This window comes from Ammospiza nelsoni, chromosome 23, assembly GCF_027579445.1.
Source record: "Ammospiza nelsoni isolate bAmmNel1 chromosome 23, bAmmNel1.pri, whole genome shotgun sequence".
Lineage (NCBI taxonomy): Eukaryota > Metazoa > Chordata > Aves > Passeriformes > Passerellidae > Ammospiza > Ammospiza nelsoni.
In genome coordinates, this window is record NC_080655.1 from 217,488 (window position 1) to 237,676 (window position 20,189).

General features: G+C 44.5%; 1 protein-coding gene across 1 annotated transcript in view; it reads right to left on the minus strand.

Moving 5' to 3' along the window:
- LOC132083207 (membrane-associated guanylate kinase, WW and PDZ domain-containing protein 3) overlaps window positions 1-11,242 on the minus strand; it is a 54,622-nt gene extending 43,380 nt beyond the window's left edge. Inside the window, exon 1 of the mRNA XM_059487808.1 lies at window positions 10,921-11,242. Coding sequence (XP_059343791.1) covers window positions 10,921-11,242 — 322 coding nt within the window. The remainder of the gene's footprint in view (window positions 1-10,920) is intronic.
- Window positions 11,243-20,189: the final 8,947 nt, after the last annotated feature.

Genomic DNA, 20,189 nt, shown 5'->3' on the forward strand with positions numbered 1-20,189 from the left:
AAAGCCAAGGCAGTACATCTTTCAATACATTCCTTAGCACTGGAACACCACATTTGTTTACTTACTGGTATTTTCCCTCGATGGCACCCACAGCACCAAGCAATTTTCACAAACAAGTCCTCCCTGCACCAAAGCATTTCCAATCTAATCTCACTGAAAAGAAGATTAGTGAAATTACTGAGAGATAATAGTTGCAGCAACAGAGGTAAAAATACTTCCCTGGTACTTTTGGTCAGCTGATTTTTGAGGAATTCTTTAGAGCAATAAAGGATGAAACAAGCCATTAAACATAATTCCCAGGGCTCTGACTCTCTTTTACATAACAGGATTCTGAAATTCCTCCACTGTCCCCCTGCCAAGTACACGCATTAGGAGGAAATAATTTCTACAAACCTAAAACTTTAAGGCTTAGTTATTTCCTGATAGTTCTGTGGTTTTAGAGGAAATAAACTGGATGTTAATCCTCTTGCATTTAATGAATAGTACCAGCACACTTTGCTGCTTTTTGCTGCAACAAGGTCATGGCAAACCTGGTGTACAACCAAAGCAAAGTTGCATCTCCGAGCAATGAAATCTCAAAGAGGGAGACGGCTTAAGTGGTTTGGGTGTTATTGTTGTCTATTTGGGAAAAAAATTGTGTCAAAATAATTTTAAATGCATAGAATTAAAATCACAGAAACATTTCATAGGTTTTTCATAGAAATAACTTAGAGGAGGGAAGTACTTAGTCAGCATATCAACTTACACAAAATTCAAATTATTTATCAATGGGTTTATGCTTTGTTTATTAATAATGTCAGCAAATGAAGTAAGTTACATACATGCACCTCTATACTCAGCTGCAGGACAAAGCTAGTGGGCAAAACCAGCTGCACAAACACCAGAAATGTGCCAGACACAGCACATGGCCCTCACTTCTGCTTCAGTTACACTTTTGCTGTGATCTTCCAAAGACTCCTGTAGGGAAAAGGAAATCTTATATGAAAACAGGCACTTCTGCTTTGTGTTTCAATTAGTTTTTAAGAGAGTGATTTAAGAGAGTGATTTTCCTGCCCAGACTCACTAAGTTTTAAGCTGAATATCCCTCCTCTGATACATGTTGTGCGTCCAGAACGCACAGCGCACACCCAAAACACCATGCATACTTTTTCCTAAAGTTTGACTAAACTATAGCAACTAATGAAGGAACACAATACTTTTACAGAGATTAATAAACTGGACAGCAAACCACCCAGTCATCTAAAGATCACGTAAGAGAATTCTGGAATGTTTGGGTCAGAAGGGACCTTAAAGCTCATCTAGCTCCACCCCCTGCCATGGGCAGGGACACCTTCCACTAGACCACGCTCTAATACATACTTCCTTTTCTTATCTTCAAGCTAACTCTGTGAAAAACACCACACAAAGAAAAGCACAAAGTTACCTATCTGTTGCTTTGTCTAATTCGTTATAACTTTTACTAACAGTCTTAACCACCACAGGAATTTCATTCTCAATGACTTACAAGACTCTGTTCTTTATAGATAAAACCAAATCAGGTAATTTTTTCTCAGAATACCAAGAATTAAAACTCATTTAATTATTTGGATTCACCCAGTTGCCTGATTTCATGAGCTAAGACAGACATATTTACAAATAATCTAACACCTACTCAAATACCTTAAACCCCATATTTTAAATTTCTTTCTGGGAATATTTTTGGTCATTTGCCAGAAGCCGCAGCACTGTCAGACACCCTGCAGCAGTGGGTTCCAGCTTGAAGCCATTGAAGACCGAGATGCCCCAAGTGATTCTCACAGTGTTAACTGAATTATTTAGGAGGAGCAGACAGATTTCAAGCAGGCTTAAGTTTGCCACACAAAACCTGGTGACACTGGAAAATTCAGATAAAGAAGTTGAAAGTTACTGCTCCAGGGAAAAAAACACTTTCTAGCCTAACAGTACTTCCATTATTAACTTAATTTAATAAACTACATCACTGTATCCAACAGTAATTAGGAAGATGCCTCAGAGAGAATTTTTTCTTTCATCTCTTCTTTCAGCAACATGAAAGAGATATTTTTAATATGTTTCTTCCACCTAAACACAACACTGGTGTTTATGCCACTGTGCCCCGCTCCTACCTTGGCTGGAGGACTGCTGAGAGGGCAGTGATGGTTCCAGCTTCTCCCACCAGTGCCAGAGACAGTGTCCTGAATAGTCCCACCCTTACCAAACCAACGCAGTTTTGTACTACTACAACTGTGGTTGTAGTCAGATTTTGTTAGGCTCTCATCAGGGCAAACTGGTCTGGATTTCATCTTCACTAGCTCCAAATGCACTCGAATGAAGAAGAGAAATACTAACAGACAATCACATGACCACATTAACCTTGTTAATTGCCTCTACCACCTTTTCTAAAGAATACTTTATTACCATTTTGATGGAAAATGCATTTCCAGATTCCAAAACCCAGAATACTGCTGATATTCATATAGCACCCTCAGTCCATATTCATCAGCCACCAGCTGCCAGGCTGATTGTATTTATTACCAAAGGTAATAATGAAACAGCACTGAAGTAGAATGCAGTAAGAACCACCATTCAAGTGCACCATGATCTGACAGAACTACAATTCAAGCTTTACTTTTTGCTTTTACAAGTAACTGAAGGGACATGACAATTCAGAACTTAAATTATTTCACTTTTTAACTGTATCTCAGGAAAATAATTTACAATGGATCAAGTTATACGAACTACACTATTCAGCAAGTGAAGAGCGATACAGGATGGATAGCAAACACACTAGAGATTTCCAATTTGAAGAAGTTGCATTCAACTGAGAACAATCACCAATTCATAAAAATTACAGGCTTGAGACTCATACATATTGAAAAGTAGCTTTAAGCAAGCTTTTTTAAATGTAGCCATGAGAACACACTTTAAAAGCTTCCTGTCAGAGTTACAACTAACAACCTGGCTGTGCTTTGCAAACAAAATCACATTTCCACACAAAATCATTACTTTAACAGGTTGCATAAGCACAGTGATATAAGTCTGAACAAAAGGCTTGTGTTTCATATTGAAAGCTGCACCTGGGCTAATGGCAGAACACTGCTGTGTGTAACTACTTGCATCTGCACCTTAAACAACTGGGGACAGCTTTACAAAGGTTTTACAACCCCCTTGTCACCATTAACACCTTTAGTGTCTCCTTGACAAACACCCTTCCTAAGCTACCACCCTTACCACCTAAGGTACTTGCTCCTGCTTTTAATGCTGATCAGATTGGAAGCCACGTTATCCAGCTTCTGCTGAAATAGCACTTAGGAGAAGATCCCATTTCCATCATGACCCACAGAGGGCCCAAAAAAAGACCAATTTAACACAAATTCAAACACCAATTAACAACAGAGATGACAAATTACTAGTAATTCTGATTTTTGTGATGACGTAGCAGATCAACACAAGTCTGGAATCTTCCTATTGCATTTTTCCTCTCACCTTCTGTTCAGCAGAACTACATAAGTAATTTATTCACAAATATAAAGAGCTCCTATTTTTCTGAATTCAAATCTAGTATTCTCAAGAATACGGTTGCTTCGAAGAAGAAAATTGTTCCCATTCAGGAAACAAGAAGCAATTTAACTAACAGCCCATGAACACAAGATATTTCTTAAAAGGATGCATTGTGAATTAAAAACAAGAACCAGAAGAATGAATTTAAAGATCTTCAAGCAGAGCAACAAAGAAAACTAGAATAATTTTTTCACCTGTAAATTTGAATGTACAATCCTTGTCACATTTTAAGATTCTTTTATGTTTTGCAGCTGAAAAATAACTTGAAGCAGATGCTTCAATAATAAAAGAGCACAATGCATAACAAGTTATATGAGCATCACTTGCTTACTTTAGGAAGTTTCCAAAAAGACTGTTTAGTTTCAAAGTGTCTTTGCTTTATCAAAGCAAAATGAAACTTCCTTTAAAAAATTAAGGATATTGTATCTTCTGAGATAAAAATGGCCATTTTCTACAACTGACTAGCATTTCATTAAATCCAGACAAGAACTGAAGAGTCATACCTAGACAAAAGTCATTGAGATTAAATCTGCTGTTGAAATCATGACTCCTAATAAAGGTTCATCTTTAGTTCATTATTGACTTCATTCACAGATAAAAGAAATTCTCCTGCCATTGCAGAGTAGGAGCAAAATTCCTCTTTAGTGATTTTAAGCAAGATCTCTGCTGGTATGGACATCTAAGGTTGGTGGGGGCTCAGTAAAAACCCAACATAAACATATATGAAAGAATTTCAATTGAAACTGTCTACCCGCACAAGAAAAATTCTTTCCAGGAATATCTGGAATACAAGTACTCAATTGTACAGTCCTGGTGAAAATCTGATTCCCCTAAAACAGGGGATCCAAAGAGGTGGGTTTAGAGAACACAGACAGCACCACCTGCCCCACCACCAGTTCCAGATAAATGCACTATCCTACAGGGTCTCTCCTGAGAGACATCAAGGATGGAAATAGAGAAGAAAACCGTTTTCCCGATAGGAACAACAAAGTACAAATTAGTTGCAAAAGCCACATGAGGCCTCCTTATCATCTGAAATCACCACACCAAGAAAGAGCAGAATCATTAGAGGGCATCACTGGTGCGATCATTACCACAGGACTCAGTGGAGTAAAGTTTAAACAAGGAAGTATGTGAAAGGGAAAGGCACTAAGGTCTTGGTCAAGAGTACATTTATATAAAGAGGAATATTAGAAGCATGATTATAAAGTGAACATCCTAATACCCAGTGGTAATAGTGCTTAATAGTCCTCTGCATTCATACATTTAAGGTGCAAGCTTTTTGTGCAAGGCAACTCCCAAACTGATATAGGACAGTTTTAGAGAGACAACATCCTCCAGCAGAAAGCATTTCCCCTTCCGTTTTCTTTTTCAAGACAGTATCATCTGATGAAACTGGGATATCTCCATTCATTACAGCGAACCTGTACGCTCTGGGCTTTTTGTAGCATGACTAAATCACTCAAGCTTTCCTCTGCAGTCCAGAACAGGTCAATTCCCCACTAACTCTCAAGCAGGGAGGGCAGTTTCCCACAGCAGCACTCTGTAGCCTCTACCCAACACTCACCAAGGGCTATGGGACCTAAGCTGGATGCACAGCTCCTTGGGCTTCCTGAGTAACACATTCCTCTCTTCCATCATAGAGCTCCACCACTGCCAGCTTCCACAGAAACACAGAATCAGGGTAATGCCTGTCCTCTGAGAGACAAAGTTATCCTAGTGTATGTACTCTGGTCTCTGTTTCAACATAGCACCTTTAGAATTCATCCAATTTTGTGAAAATTGCCAGGGAGTGTGGCTCGCCTTCCTCTCTGCCTTAATTGCTACACAAGCAAATGTTTACCCCAACATGGAGGCTTTGTGCCTACCTCAAGCACAAGAGGAAATGTAAATGAACCTCAGATGCCTGGCTTCAAATATTGTGTCTCAAGTGCTGAATCCTGCTCCGAGTCACTGGATTTGTCACCATTTTCATTCATTCTGCAACAGAGAAAGAACCCCCCCCACCATGCACAAACCAAGTCATAGCATTCCCATTAACTCCTGCTGGTAACAGAGGCATTAGGGATTCATCACAGTCACGTGAAAAAACAGATCCAGCGATAAGTAGTCTTCCTGTAAGCTTCCATTACATTTTGATCAGAAAAGCTCTTTGGGAAGGTAAGGCCACAGACTGAAAAAAATCAGTTTGGTATGAGTACATCCACCTGTCAATCCTCTCATCCTCTGCACTAATGTTCTGTAATTCAAATAAAGCAATAGATCTGAAGCACTTAGAGGTGTCACATCACAAAACTGCAGACAATGGTTGAGTGCACATAGAGTAGCAACACATCTGCTTTGGACTGGGGTGTACTGAACCTATGGAAAACTGCATGAAGGACTGGAAAAAGATCACATCAGTTCTGTCAGTATGAGCTGGGATGTCCTCCACATGTTCCACTGGAAAAAAAAAAAAATCAAAGCACAAACTGACACTCACCAGAGGCCAGGCAATCCTAACTGGAGACACAAAATAAATGCACCAGCTGGAGGAAGAGCTCCAACCACAACTGAAGAGAAAACTATAGGAAACAAAACTATAGGAAATCATGGTTTAACAGCTTCAGGAGCACTGAAAAAAAAGTTAACCCGAAGAAGACTTTTCATCCTTTTACATCTTGCTGCATTTTTGATTAAAGATCAGTTTTGACACAATGGAGCCAAGGTGCATTCGCTCCAAAACCAAGGAACCAAACTATGTGCTCTGGAAACATTTCTCAAGCGGAAGAGCCCTAAGACTGCCCATTTCCTCCCACATCCTCCTCATAGTGGCCATGAAAGGATAGTAATTGACACAGAGTAGCTGTATTCATCAAAGCTCCTTTATCTGGAAGGAGAACACATTCCTTCCTACATAGTATCTGGCAACTCAGCCTGCAGAAAGAGGAACCTGTAGATACCAGTAGTTTTTCTTACTTTAAGTCTCCAGTCTAGTTTTGGTGTATTTTAGTTACCATGCTGCTGTGAAGAAAGTAGGCAGCCAGGGTTGTCCTGATGAGTATTTTAGCAATCCCATCTGCACATACAAACATCCTTCTGCCTAATTCTGAATCATCACAGAATCACAATCCTAAAATGGTTTTAGGTTTTAAGGGACCTTAAAGACCATCCAGCTTCAATCCTCCCACCACAGGCAGCGATACCACGCCTAGATCAGGTTGCTCAGGGTCCTTAAATATGCATGCAACCATAAATTTTATGCAATCACAGAATCACAGACTGCTTTGGGTTGGAAGGGACCTTTAAGACCATCAAAGTTTTACGCCGCAACCACATTTCTCCAATCTCTGTCCAACCTGACCTTGAACACTTCCAGGGATGGGACAGCCTGGACAACTTGTTTCAATGCCTCATCAGCTTCACAATAAAGAATTTTTTCCTGATATCTAATCCAAACCTACTCTCTTCCAATTTGAATCCATTCCCTTTTGTCTTATCAGAACTTGTGCTTCCAAAAATATCCATCTTTCTTGTAGGTTCCTTTCAGGTACTGGAAAGAAAGTAGGTACCTATAGAGGATGAACTTAGCACTCAAATACCATGGATATGACTACAACGTTCTATTTCACTAATGGAAATACAAGACCCTGCAGCAGCACTGGCCAGTTACAAGGCTAATACCCTAATCCAAGTAATGCCAGACAGGGAAGGTCCTTAAGCACACATCAGCCATTGTTTGAATGCATGTAAGCAGGCAATTAGCTGAAAACCAGCACTACCCAAGCACGGCTAAAATACAAATGGACTCATTAGGATGAGGCTGGCCCCTGGCAGCTTGCGTGCACATCCATACTGATACCCCACTGCACAAGCTGCCCTAGCTCTCTGTATGGCTGCTTTGCTCATCTAATCAAGATGATAATGATAAACTACACATAAACAGAGGCATGGTTATCATCTCAAAGTTCCTCTAGAATTTAAGTTTTATTTAGACAGCTTAGATCCCAGCATCAGTCCCAAGCGCCACTGGCAGAGTACTCAACACTGGTCTTCCACAGACTATGCTGTGTCAATCCCTATCCATAATGGACCTGTGGGTTTTCTGGCTAGTCTGCACACACCTGAGACCATCCTCACATGGGACATGATACTCAGCCCTGGCACACTGGCCTTGTTCTCCCTCCTCAGCAATCAAGTTGGACATTAAGAAGAACTTCTTCACAGAACAGGTGATTGAGCATTGGATTGGCTGCCCAAGGAGGTGGTGAAGGTGGTGTTTAAGAAAAGACTGAAGTGGCACTTAGTGCCATGGCATTGGTTGACAAGATGCTGTTAGGTCATAGGTTGGACCTGATGATCTCAATGGTCTTTTCCAACCTAGTTGATTGTGTAATTCTGTAATAAAGACAGAACAAAAACAGGAAGGACAGATTTCTTAACCAACAAAATGGTCCATCATTTGTGATGTGCAGTTAACAGATGGCATTCAAATTAACATTCATATCCTTCAAGTGTCTTATCAAACAAGCCTAAACAGCATTTTGAAATTTCCATTTAAAATTTTCTATGAGTTTGCAAGAAGTATCACAGATTTTACTGCCGTCAACTAAAGCTGTTACCGCCTTTAATGAGGGAGTGACTATATCATGACTTGAACTAAAGCAGTCCAGATCCTGCTGCCCAAGGTCACCAGGTCACCTGCACAGACTTCACCAGGAAGATGGAGCACCAAACTCACGCTTTAAATTGCACAGGCAGACTGTGAGCATCAAGACCTTAAAAACACCTTACAATTCAGATTCAAAGAGACAAATCCCTCACTGTCAACCCCTGACACGGGATCCCCTCAGACTTCTGTCCCAATAGCACCCAAACCTGAAGAGCCATGGGGCACACAAAGGTACCTTGAAATGCAGTAACGCAGTTACATGTCCTTGAGAATTCAGATATTATGTGCCTACCAGGGACCACCAGCTCCTGGCCCTCACTCCCTTCACCTCAACCACCCACATGGTGCTACGCGCCTTCCCAGATGCCTTCCAAAACTTGACAGGTTTGGATGGCTCTGGATCAAAAGGGAAGCCAAATTCAAAGTCATTGGTCTTCGTAGAGAATGCCTTGTCAACAACTTTCCTAATTACATATACCCTGACTGGAAAACCGCCACTGAACAGCTGTGGCAGCCTTGCAAAAAACAACCAAAAACCAGTATGTTTTAAAATACCGTATTCAAGGACACTAAATCTAACAGAGAAAAGGACTACAAATATCATCTGATGTGGTACATATGTTCCAGTATAGGAAAAATTGCTGGATCTGAAGATTCAGTTTTATCTGTTCCAAAAGTTACATAAAATCAGCACAAAAATGCTACTTCTCTTTGTGCAACTCACCAGCATTGGGTTTACAAGCTCTAGATGACTATGCTAAACAGCACAGGTCCTTACAAGACTCCAGCAGCAGTTTTCTTCTGTTGAAAAAACCATTCCTCTGTTTTAACCAGTTACTAAGCCACAGGAGAATTCTGCTCTTGTATTTTGGCAGCTACACGGCCACACCATGCTCACTCAGCAAGATCTTCATCCAAGTCAGTGGTACCTTACTGAAAGCCTACTTGAAAATCCACCTCACCAAAATACTCAGATTTGATTAAACCAGCCAGTGAAAGCAGCCCACTCTCCTCATTAAGTGGTATTGGTTCACATCCCCAGTATTCTCCCTCTCTTCTAAAACTCAAATTTTAATCAACTTGCTGGAATCACCAACCAGCTTCTGTTGATCTGGATCCTTTTCTCATAAGTACTCTATATTCCCCACTCCTATTCCTTCCGCACCACCCAGAATTTAAGGAACAGGTAACACACTACTATTTATATACTATTAATACTTGATACCTGGAAGTCCTCATGAACATCATCTGGCTCTCACCATTTTCTACTGTTAATTTCAGCAATTTCTTCTAAATCTTTTTCTGGCAGTTGTGACAGTTTGACATCGCTGCTATAGAAATTCCCAATGCCAGAAAACTCCTATTTCCCTCCATAGGAAATAAAAGAAATCCCTTTGATCTATAGTTTCATCTTCCACAAGCTTTCTCTTTTAAGAAGAGATTATTTTCTATCTTGAACAATTTGTCCCTCTTTTTAAAATCCTCTTAGTTCACATCTAACTTGCAGCTGTTTGTTCTTTTCCATTTTCTCCCTTCAGAAAGGATTTCCAATTTTGTAAATTAAGACCTTTTTCAAAACCTACCAGGCTTCTGTAGGTGTTTTTAAGATGTGTGTCTGTTCCATTTTTTTGATTGTTGTTTTAATTTAGCAAGTCATATGAATCAGGACCAAGAGCACAGTCTCTACATGGAAGACAACTTTCCATTAGTGGTCAAACAGGGAAAACCTGACTTAAAATATGTACTACATGAAGTCAAATAGCACCCAGCAATTACCAAAGAAGAACAAGACAAGTGTTCAGCAAAGAAGCTCTATGAGAAATATTACAGACCCCAATCATAGGGGGTCTATAATACAAATACTGAATATCCACTGGGATTCAAAGAAAAATATTCTTTCCCAAGACACCTTCATATAAGGCAGCAGGCTCACATCTAGGTTGCCTGACCAAGAAAGCAGTAGGTACCTCTGGAGCCCATGAATTAACTCATGCAGCTGCAGGTGCCACTATTCAGCATTAATTTGACATTTAACAGGCACGTTGATAAATTTATGATTTTACCACAAGCATTAGTTAATTGAAGTGCACTCAAACATAATACAAATCTGTGGAAAAAATAACAGCCGGAATTTGTTCTCAGGGCTTTTATCTCTGCCAAATGGGAAACCAACAGGATGAAGCGATGGCAGTCCGGTGCTCCATGCCGGCCATTCCCCAGCCACCCTCGACCTCTGCAAGCAGCGGATTATATAAACACCACGGAAAGCACTTCCTGCACCTCCGAGAGGAGGACGCAGGCACCGGACCCTCCGGGGGCCATTGAGTCACCCGGAGGCCCGAGAGGGTCACACCCGCACAAACACCGCAGCGCGGCGGCGCCAAGCCGGGCATTCCGGGCGGGGAGAAGACCCTCGGGAGAAGCCACCGGGACGGGACGGGGAAGCGGGCACCGTCCTGGGGCCGCCCCGGGACTCCGGGACCGCTTCTCGCCTTACATCACCCCCCTCGGCAGTGCCGCCTTCCCGAACCCGCGGAAACTTTCCCAGCGGGGCACCCGCGCCCCGGGTTCCGCCCGGTTGCCTCCGGGCGCCGCTTCCCGCCGCGGCCCTCCCGCCACCCCGCAGGGCGCCGGCGCGGCCAGGCCTACGCGCGGCCGGCTGGGCGGCGGCGGGAGGGCCTCGGTCCAGCTCGGCGGCGGAGGGCGCTCACCTGGGCGCACGGTCTTGAGGCGCACGGGCTCCCTGAAGTGCCGCACCACGGCCAGCGTGTCGCGGTGCGTGAGGCCGCTCACCGGAGTACCGTTCACCTCCAGCAGCACGTCCCCCGGCGCCGGCGCCTTGCCCGAGAGCACCGCGGGGCCCGGCGCGCCCTCGCCGCCCGCGGGCAGCCGGCCCGCCAGGTACGGGAACTCGCCGCGCTCGGCGCCGCCGCGCAGCAGATCGGGGTCGGGGCCCGCTGGGCCGCCCCAGGACACCACGCACTCCTGCACCTTGCTCAGCCAGTGCCGCTTCTTCCGCAGGGTCTTGGACATGCCGCAACACGGGGCGACGCAACCCACCCCGCGCTGCCGCCGCTCCGGCCCCGGCCGCGGCTGCCGCCCGACTGCGCCCCGCCGCGCCGCCCCAGCTCCGCCTCGCCGGCCCCACCCCTCCAGTCTCCGCCCTTCCCGTCTCCACCGCGCCCTGCCGGCCTCACTGGCCGCGCCCTTCCCGGCCTGCCGCGCCCGGCACGCGCTCCTGGCGCCGGGCTGCCTGTCACAGACCGTGCGGTACTGGGCCGGGCCCGGCCTGCCCGGGGCGGGGCATGTAGGGGGCTCAGACTCGGCCCCGGCGGGACCCTCTAGGAGCTGCGGCACGTTCCGGATGTGGCCCCCTGCTCCGGAAAGAGCCCCTCAGGCAATCTCCGCCTAGGCCGTGATATCCCCTCAGCCAGGAGTTCTCCAGCTAGCGCCCGTTGCAGCAGGGTCCCCTCTCAGCGAGGGCTTGCGTTGTGTAGTATCTCTCCTCAGCCAGGAGCTCCTCAGTCAGTGCCCATCCCAGGCAGGGTTTCCTGTCAGCAAGCATCTCTGTCAGGATCTCTCCTCAGTCAGGAGCCCCCCTCAGCCAGGGCCTTTCTCAGCTAAGAGCCCCCAAGGCAGCTCCCACCTAAGGAAGAGTTTACCTTCAGCCAGGGTCATCCCTTAGCCAGGAGACCTCCTTGGCAGCTGGGTTCGAGATAGGTGTGAGAGCTGAGGTGGGGTGTGCATGATCCGCTCTCATGTTTGCTCTTAGTGCCTGCACAACCACACAGGCAGAGGCACCACTCCTGTGTATTCCCAGCATTCCCATGGCTACTGCCAGTGGAACCAGTTGGTTCAAAGTTGCTTGAGCACCTCAGGCCAAAGCAGAGCTCAGAACAGTGAGTACAATTTAAATATAAACAAATGCAGATACTTTTTCAACTGGAAAACACAAACCCAGTGGGTTTTCTCTTCACATGAGCCTGTTTATTTAGCTGTGATTCACAAATATATTTAGCTTTATATATGTCACTCACATATAAAGAAGTTCTTCATATTCAGGTGGAACTTCCTGTACATCAGTTTCTGTCCATTGCCTCTTGTCCTACTGTTGGGCACCACCAAGCCGAACCTGGTCCATCTTCTTGGCAGCCCTCCTTTAAACACTTATAGACATGGATGAGCTCCCCTCTTTGTCGCCCCTTCTTGAGGATGAACAGGCCCAGCTCCCTCAGTCTTTCCTCATAAGAGATGCTCCAGTCTCTTGATCAACTTTGTAGCTCTAAATTTAATGACTGGGAATGGTCTGTGCTGGGATAAAACCCTGGCTAATGGATGTCACAGGCCATGTCTCATCTGCATGTGGAACTGACTGGCAAAGTACACTATTCATCCATTTATTAGGAATGGCTGAAGCTATTGGTTTGGTGACGTTTTATAATTTTTACTATCCATTCAGCCATTTCTCTCCACTTGGGTGTGTTTCTGATCATCACCCACTAAAATCCTTTGTTTGACCTTCCCCTTGCTGTCAGCCTCCTTCACCAGCAGTGAGTTAGCATCTGTAAGCAGTTCATCTCTGTCAGTGGTTTTACATCTTTAATCTTTAATAGGACATGAAATATCTGCAGCAGCCTTATCAAGTTTTATAACCCTGTTCACAGGGATTTGGGATAGCTGACATGGTCCAAAAGCCTGTCCCATTCTGTCTCATAAAAGTAATCCCCAGCACCTCTCTGGTTCCAGCTCCTTCTCAGCAGTCACTTTCTCTCTCTTCACTGAATATCAGCTGCTTGAGCAGCCTGCGGACACAAGGAGGACCAGTCAAAGCTCACAGAGCAGCACTCCCAGCCCTCTGTGTCTGTGCACAAACTTCTCTGGAGAATGCCAAAGGAAACTCAATTTTCTTGAGAGTTGATGCCCACTCCTGTCAGTCATCACCTCCCAGCCTGAGTCCTGCACATGAGGTCTGAGCCTGTCTTTCACAGACACCTTGAAATATCTAAGTGGACTGGAACCAGTGACAGAGGATTGAGGGCGTTATCCTGCCCTCTCCAGTTCCACTAGCCCTACTGACAGAGGACAGGGGGTCTGAGCTGCAACAACACACTAACAATTCTCTTGACTTCTAGAAAAGAGGATGAAGGAAGAGCAGTGGAGTGTTAGGAAGTGAAAAACAAGTCTCCTTCCCCACCCCTACAGTTGCAGGGAGCACTAAGGTTACCTGTGTGTGCATCAGTCCTCTCCTGGGATCATTCCCTAGTGTTTGAGGTGTGATTTCAGACTGACACAGCCAACCTTTCTTTGACTGCTATTGACATCACCGAATTCATCACTTTTTTAGTCTTCCAACTGCTTGTACCTTCCAGAAAGCCTCATTTGAGCAGATCAGCCTTGCCCAGCATAAGGATGATTGCCTTCGTTATTCTGAGCAACAGCTCATGCAGATCTGGTTACGTTACTTGAATAAATCTATATGATTAATACATTTCTTGTCTTTCAATGATTAGTATTTAAGCAGCAGCATGCAAGGGTTTACACCGAGTTATTTAGAAAAGAATGTCCCCATTCTTCTTTTTGCATGTTAATAATGTAGCTAAAGTCTCAGTAGATCTGTCATAAAAAATATTATCAAAGGAACCAAGATAAGTGTGGAATTATTTGCTGTTTAGAAAATCCAGACGAGTCACAGAAAGCAATAATAACACAAAATAACTTTGATAAAAGTTTTACAGAGAGAATTTTTTACAGCCCCAGCTGAAATTACAGCTCATATTGAATAAGCTGCTTACAAAGGCTTTAAGTTAATTTACATTTTAGTACAGGAAGTAGAATAACGCACTCTGACAGAAAAAAAGTTCACCTCAAGGCAGAGGTCACCCAGCTCTGGCTACAATAAAGACAGAACTTTGGAAAAAAATATACACCTGGAGTCCTGATCCCTTGGGTTGGGGCTGTACATGGCAACTCACCCAGAGCTCCCCATGCTTGAGATGTAAAAGTCTCCTTATTTTCTGTGACTTCCACAACACTCTTGCTGAGAGGTGCCATGGCTGAACATCCACTGAGAAATAAATTGTCTTCCCATTGCACTGTGTCCAGTTCTGGATCAGGTTCCTCCCTTTCAGCATGGCTTTCAGCACATTGCAGAGGCAGTCTCAGAACCAGAGCTTATGTACAATGTCACCATTCCTCTGAGAACACTGGTGACACACCTTTCTCTATGTTATTTCTTTGTTACTTTTTCATCCTGCATCAGCCAGACAAAAATCCCCCCACTGCATTATGACATCCATAATTCTGGAGCTCCTGTCCTATTATAATTTAGTTATTAAATTATTGCTCTAAATACAGGGAGAGTTTTTCTAGGTTCTTTTTTCTCCTGACAGTGTTTGTACAGCAACACATGTCATTGTAGCCAAAACCAGATTAATATTGCTGGGTTTTGTTAATAAGTAATTTGCAAAGTACTGTTTGGAAGTAAATGGGATCTAATAGAAGCCTCACAGGTTTCCCATTATACTCCACTGTTATCATTTAGAGGCAGCTTCTTTTGCAGTCATTAATGAATAATGACAATATGATAATCTTCAAAGCTCACCATTCCAGCACCAACCTTTCCTCTGACTTATAATGAAGATGTTAAAGTTAATTTCCCTCTCACAAAGCAGGGACTTTTCTTTCTTTGCTGATGCATCTGTTTTAATGATATCACTTCTCAACTCCCACTGCTGGGCTCAATCTCACTGAAGGATGAGGGAGGGAGTACACAGTATTTCATCTTTCAATGTCAGCCCTCAAAACCAGTTTTACAAAAAAAAAAAAAAAAAGAAAAAGAGCATGTCCTGTTGTTAGATGTCTCCTGCTTGTGGGTTTTGGATGCTATTTGTTATTGACATAAGGGTCAGGAATCATAAAATCATGAAATCATTTAGGTCAGAAAAAACTTTTATGACCATCGAATCCAACCATTAACCCAGGACTGCCAAGGCCACCACTAATCCTTGTCCTCAAGTGCCACATCTACATATCTTTTCAATCTCTCCAAGGATGGTTACTCCACCACTGCCCTGAGCAACCTGTTCCAATGATGGACAACCCTTTTGATGAAGAAATTTGCCCTAGTATCTCGTGTAGATCTCCCCTGGTGCAACTTGAAGCCATTTCCTCTCATCTTGCTGCTTTACTTGGAAGAGGAGAAAATCATTTATGTTGGAAAAGACTTTTGAGATCCTTGAGTCCAATGTCAGGATACTTCACTGATCTTCAGAGTATGGTGTGATGCTTTTCATTTTTAGGTGAATGAAATAAGATCCCTTAGGCAAAGCTGTGCTCCCTGCATGTTAGACATGCTGAAATGCTTCCATACATCAGCCTTTTGATATGTCTGACACCCAGACTCACACTGGGCCTGCCTAAGTGTCATCCTCAAGAATGGCCTTGTCCCTTTAAACATTCATGTGCTCTTGCTTCTGCTCATGTATTTTTATTACTAACAGGTTTCCCAGCTGATAACACAGCAGTGAATACATTATTCAGCCTGGATTGCTGACTTTACTGCTGGCTGTGTCCATTACAGCAACATCCTCCAACACTTATGGGTAGGGATCTCAAGATTCATCTGAGTGTCCTGGCAGAACGTGGCTGATGCTGCAGGGCTTAATGGGGAAAAGCAATGGGATGGGACCAGAGCCAGGGATCTCTGTCCAGACTCCACTCACAACACCAGAGCACACAAGCCCAGCTCCTCCAGTCTCCTGTGAGCCCTGGGAGGTGCAGGGGAGGCAGGAGACACTTCTTGGGGCTGAAGTGCCACTTATGCTTCTTCTATTACATTACAGACCTGCTACAACTGTGCCACATTCCTTTCCCTCTTCTCCCACATGAACCATGAACTGAGCAATTACCTCTGAATTGCACAGTGGGGCTGTGAACTTTAATTAATTTGTGGGTTTCAGTTCTTCATGCTCTCAAAATTCAGTGTGTTTAATTCCTTCATTACTTCCCAGTTAATAGCATTATTTATTTGAGTTAGGGTAGTTCCCACCAAGACTCTGCGATGGTGGGTTCCCAATAACACAAGATATGCTGGGCAGGCACAGACTCCCTGTCCTCCCTAACACTAACTAAAACAGGAAATAATTAGGTTAACTATTAGGAAGTAGTTCTTCCCTTGGGAGGGTGCTGAGGCCCTGATAAAAAGTGTGGCTGGTAAAAGATGGCCCTGGTAAAAGGTGGCCCAGAAAAGCTGTGGCTCCCCCATCCCTGGAAGTGTCCAAGGCCAGGTCGTACATGGCTTAGAGCAACCTGGGATAGTGGTAGAGTTTCCTACCCATGGCAGAGGGTTTGGAATGATCTTTTAGGTCCCTTCCAACTCAAACCATGATCACCCACCAGTGGGCCTGGGGAGGCCCTCCCCAAGTGGGTTTGTGTCCATGCATAGCTGTAGGTTGGGGAAAAGATGCAGGAATGTGGCCATACCTGAATGCACGGTCGTCCATGAGGAACAGGAATCCATGTTCAATGAGTGGGGTGATACAAGAGGAAGCTGAATTGCAAGCAGCCTTCATGTCCAGCTGCTTACAGAGACCAAGCAAGACAAAAATTAAACAGGCCATTAAGCAGCACTCCAGTGGATTAACATTTGTCTGTCTCGCTTACGCTGCAGGATTTCAAAATTCCTTTGAAGTTTGCATATTAGAAAATCACTTTCCAAGCCACATAACTCTGAGGAACAGCTGACTAATCCTTTAGGATTTAATGAGGTTAACTAACATGCACAGTTTTGTAGGGAGCTGTTGTTTATATTTTGGTAGCAAACATGAAAAACATTGACAATAAGTAATGTTCTGTAAAGAACCATAACGGAAGCATGGCATCATTTTGGTAACTTTTGTAGAAGCTTCAATTTTCTTCATAGAGCACAGGCTGGGCTTCTGATCTTGTTCAATTATAATATCTAACAGTTAACAAAACTGTTTGCTTTTAACTCTCACTGAAATCAACAGGATTACAGTTTTCTGTTCTCCAGGTTAATTTATATTCTGTAGTTTCTTCTCTGACTCTTCAGGAACCCTATCCATGGACTGGCAGAACATCAGCAGTGTTTTCCAACAGCTGGGCTGGTGGCAGGGGCTGCCCAGCACTGGTCTGGCACTGGAGCCACATCCCACTGTTTGCCCAGCAGAGCCCAACTCTGTCCCTGGCAAGGTCTGGCACTGAGCCCTTCTCCATCTAAGCTCTTGGAATAATTATAGAATAGAATCATAGAATCATTAAATTTGGAAAAGACCTCCAAGATAATCAAGTCTAGCCTTCTCCATTTGGGAGGTTGTTGTAGACTACTTGTGCCTCAGGTGCCTCAAGACTGAACAATCAACTTAATTTGGTATTTACAGAACACCAAAGTTGAGTGTAACAAGCTGACACATAAATTCATTAGGATGCAATTACAGCAATCAGAATGTAGGCTACTCAACTATTTTAGCAAGAACGCATAATTAACTGCAGGTTCATGTTGAATGCTGTCTGGTGCCATGAAGCTGGTTCCAAGGATTGTCTTGCATGGGTAAACACAGCAGCGGGGCTTTTCCCAGAGCACAGCCTCTGGCTGAGATGCAGACTGATGGAAAAGAGCAGTGGCTGGATTGGTGGGAGACAAGCCCGAGCAAGACAAGAGGAGCAGAGCGTCTTGTCCATCACCTAGCAGCCCAGCTGACAGAGCTGGAGCCTCTAGGGATGTGAGCTCAATGCATCAAAACTCATTGGGTATTATCACTGCAGCGCCACTGCTGCCTCATGATTAAACAACATGAATATTAATGAGCTCTTATAGCTTCTTTGGAAAAATCTGCCTGCTATGGCTTATAGATCATAAGCAGTGGTGCTGGGAGAAAATAAAACTATGTCAAACTGTTTGCCTGTTGCTTATTTGAAGCTCTCTCCTTCACCTCATGGGAGCTGGGACACTATTCTGGAGAAGTTGTTTCCTCAGCATCTCTTCCACTTCTAAATTATTTCATGGGAAGCTTTGTCCTAGTAATGAGTGGAAAATTCAGTGTGCAATTAATATTTGTCACCCTCGGGCCTTCACAATCCTTGTCAAAATATACATTACACCAGTAAAAATTCCATACAGAGCAGCAGGCAGAGAGGTGGCTATTCAGGGTCTGTGCATGGAGAGAAGGAAGAGAAAAAAGACAAGAAATCTCTCAGGATTTACAGCATACATAAAGCAGGAGAGCATCATGTGCCTGACTGGCACAGCAGGACCTGGGAGCTGTGGCACAGAATCCTGTGTGGTGAGGAGCAACCTGGCCTGGGAAAGGAGTCCCTGTCCATGGCAGAGGTGAGGGAATGAGCTTTCACGGTCCTTCCAATCCAAACCATTTCATGATTCTATGAAGTTAATTTTGATAATTGCTGTCCCTCATTCCCAGGGCAGTGCCATGGGGTGCATGAGTTCCATGTCCCTGGTCCCATTCCATTGTTTTAGGAGGAAGCTTCTGCAAAAAACCTGATCTTCCCACAACTCATTTCTAACTGGAATTTAACAGACCCCCGTCTGCCAAATAATAAATAAGAACCTTTACATGCAACACTCTGTTAGTTAAGCAGAGCTATAAACAAAGCCTTAACAGCAGCTGATTTAGGGAATAAGGTCAGGAAGGCAATGCTGCCATAGCTGCAGCACATGGGTGGGATGAACCACCCAGTCCCGTATAGTCAGGTCCCCAAAAACCAAACCTACTGCCAGACTTAAAGCCACCATCAAGACCTTTACCCTGTGGCAGTGAAGGGAAGTCTCTGAAAGTTTAAAGAAAATCCTAATTACAGCAAAATAGTGTGGATTTGGTTTTCTCTATCACCACTCTGTGGGGAAAGCCCGATGTGGTGAAGCTGGTGGCACGGCAAGGGCAGGACCAGCACTGGCAGCTGCGTGATTCCCAGGGAGAGCAGAGCCAGCCATGCTCACAGACTTTCCAGGCCAGCCTGGGAACCAGCATGCACCAAACGGGGACAGGAGCCTGTGCACCAACTTGCCAACAGCCGGAATGGGGTTGGTAGAGACAGGGCAACCGCAGGGCTCATGGCACCTCCACACAATGGATCTGTGGGCTGCTCTGAGCTCTTGACACACTACTAACTCATGTATTTCCCTGCTGCATAATTCATACATTTTAGCAGAAGATAAAAACTTCATAACTGTTAATGTGCAACTGTTTATTAATGTGAGTCTTCCAGACAGCCCTTGGATTTGGAAGGAGCTCTTGAGAAAGAGCCAAAGTCTGTCCTCTGTAAGCAGATTTTTTTGAAAGCTCAGAGGCTGGTGGATACCCGTCTCCAAACAATTCTCCAGTGGCTGCTGAGCTGCTGCTTCATCCTGGCTCCCCTGAAGAACTTGGAGCATCACAGAAGCAGAAATAAATGAATAGATAATTTCCTTTACACAAGGCAATGTGCTGAATGTGCTGTATCGTTCATGTCTCTCTCCTGCACAGAGCAGTCAACCAAGCACAGAAAGGAGATAAGAGCATTTGTTCCCACAAGGAACAGAGAGAGGATGAAAAACAAGATTTCCGTTGTGTTATGTGCAAGGTTGCTTATAACTCCTCTGACTATTTTTAAGCCTGAGAAATGAAGGGCTGCCAGCTACAGCCTGCTCTTGAGGGAAGGTGCATTGTGTTCTGGAGTACTGTCAGGTGAACCAGAGCAGGCACTCGTTACCCGGCAGCCAGCATGGACACATCGGTGACACCATCCTCCCCATCCCTGTCCTTGGCAGGAGCCTGGCTGCCCTTGGAGCATCTCAGTGGCTTCCTCTGGCCTTGCTCCAGCAGCTCCACATCTTCCTGATGTTGGTTCCCAGAGCTGGAAGCAGCTCTGCAGGTGAGATCTCACCCGAGCAGGGCAGAATCCCCCCTCCCCTGCTGCCCACACTGTGCGATCAGCCCAGGGCTCAGGGTTGTTTCTGGGTCCC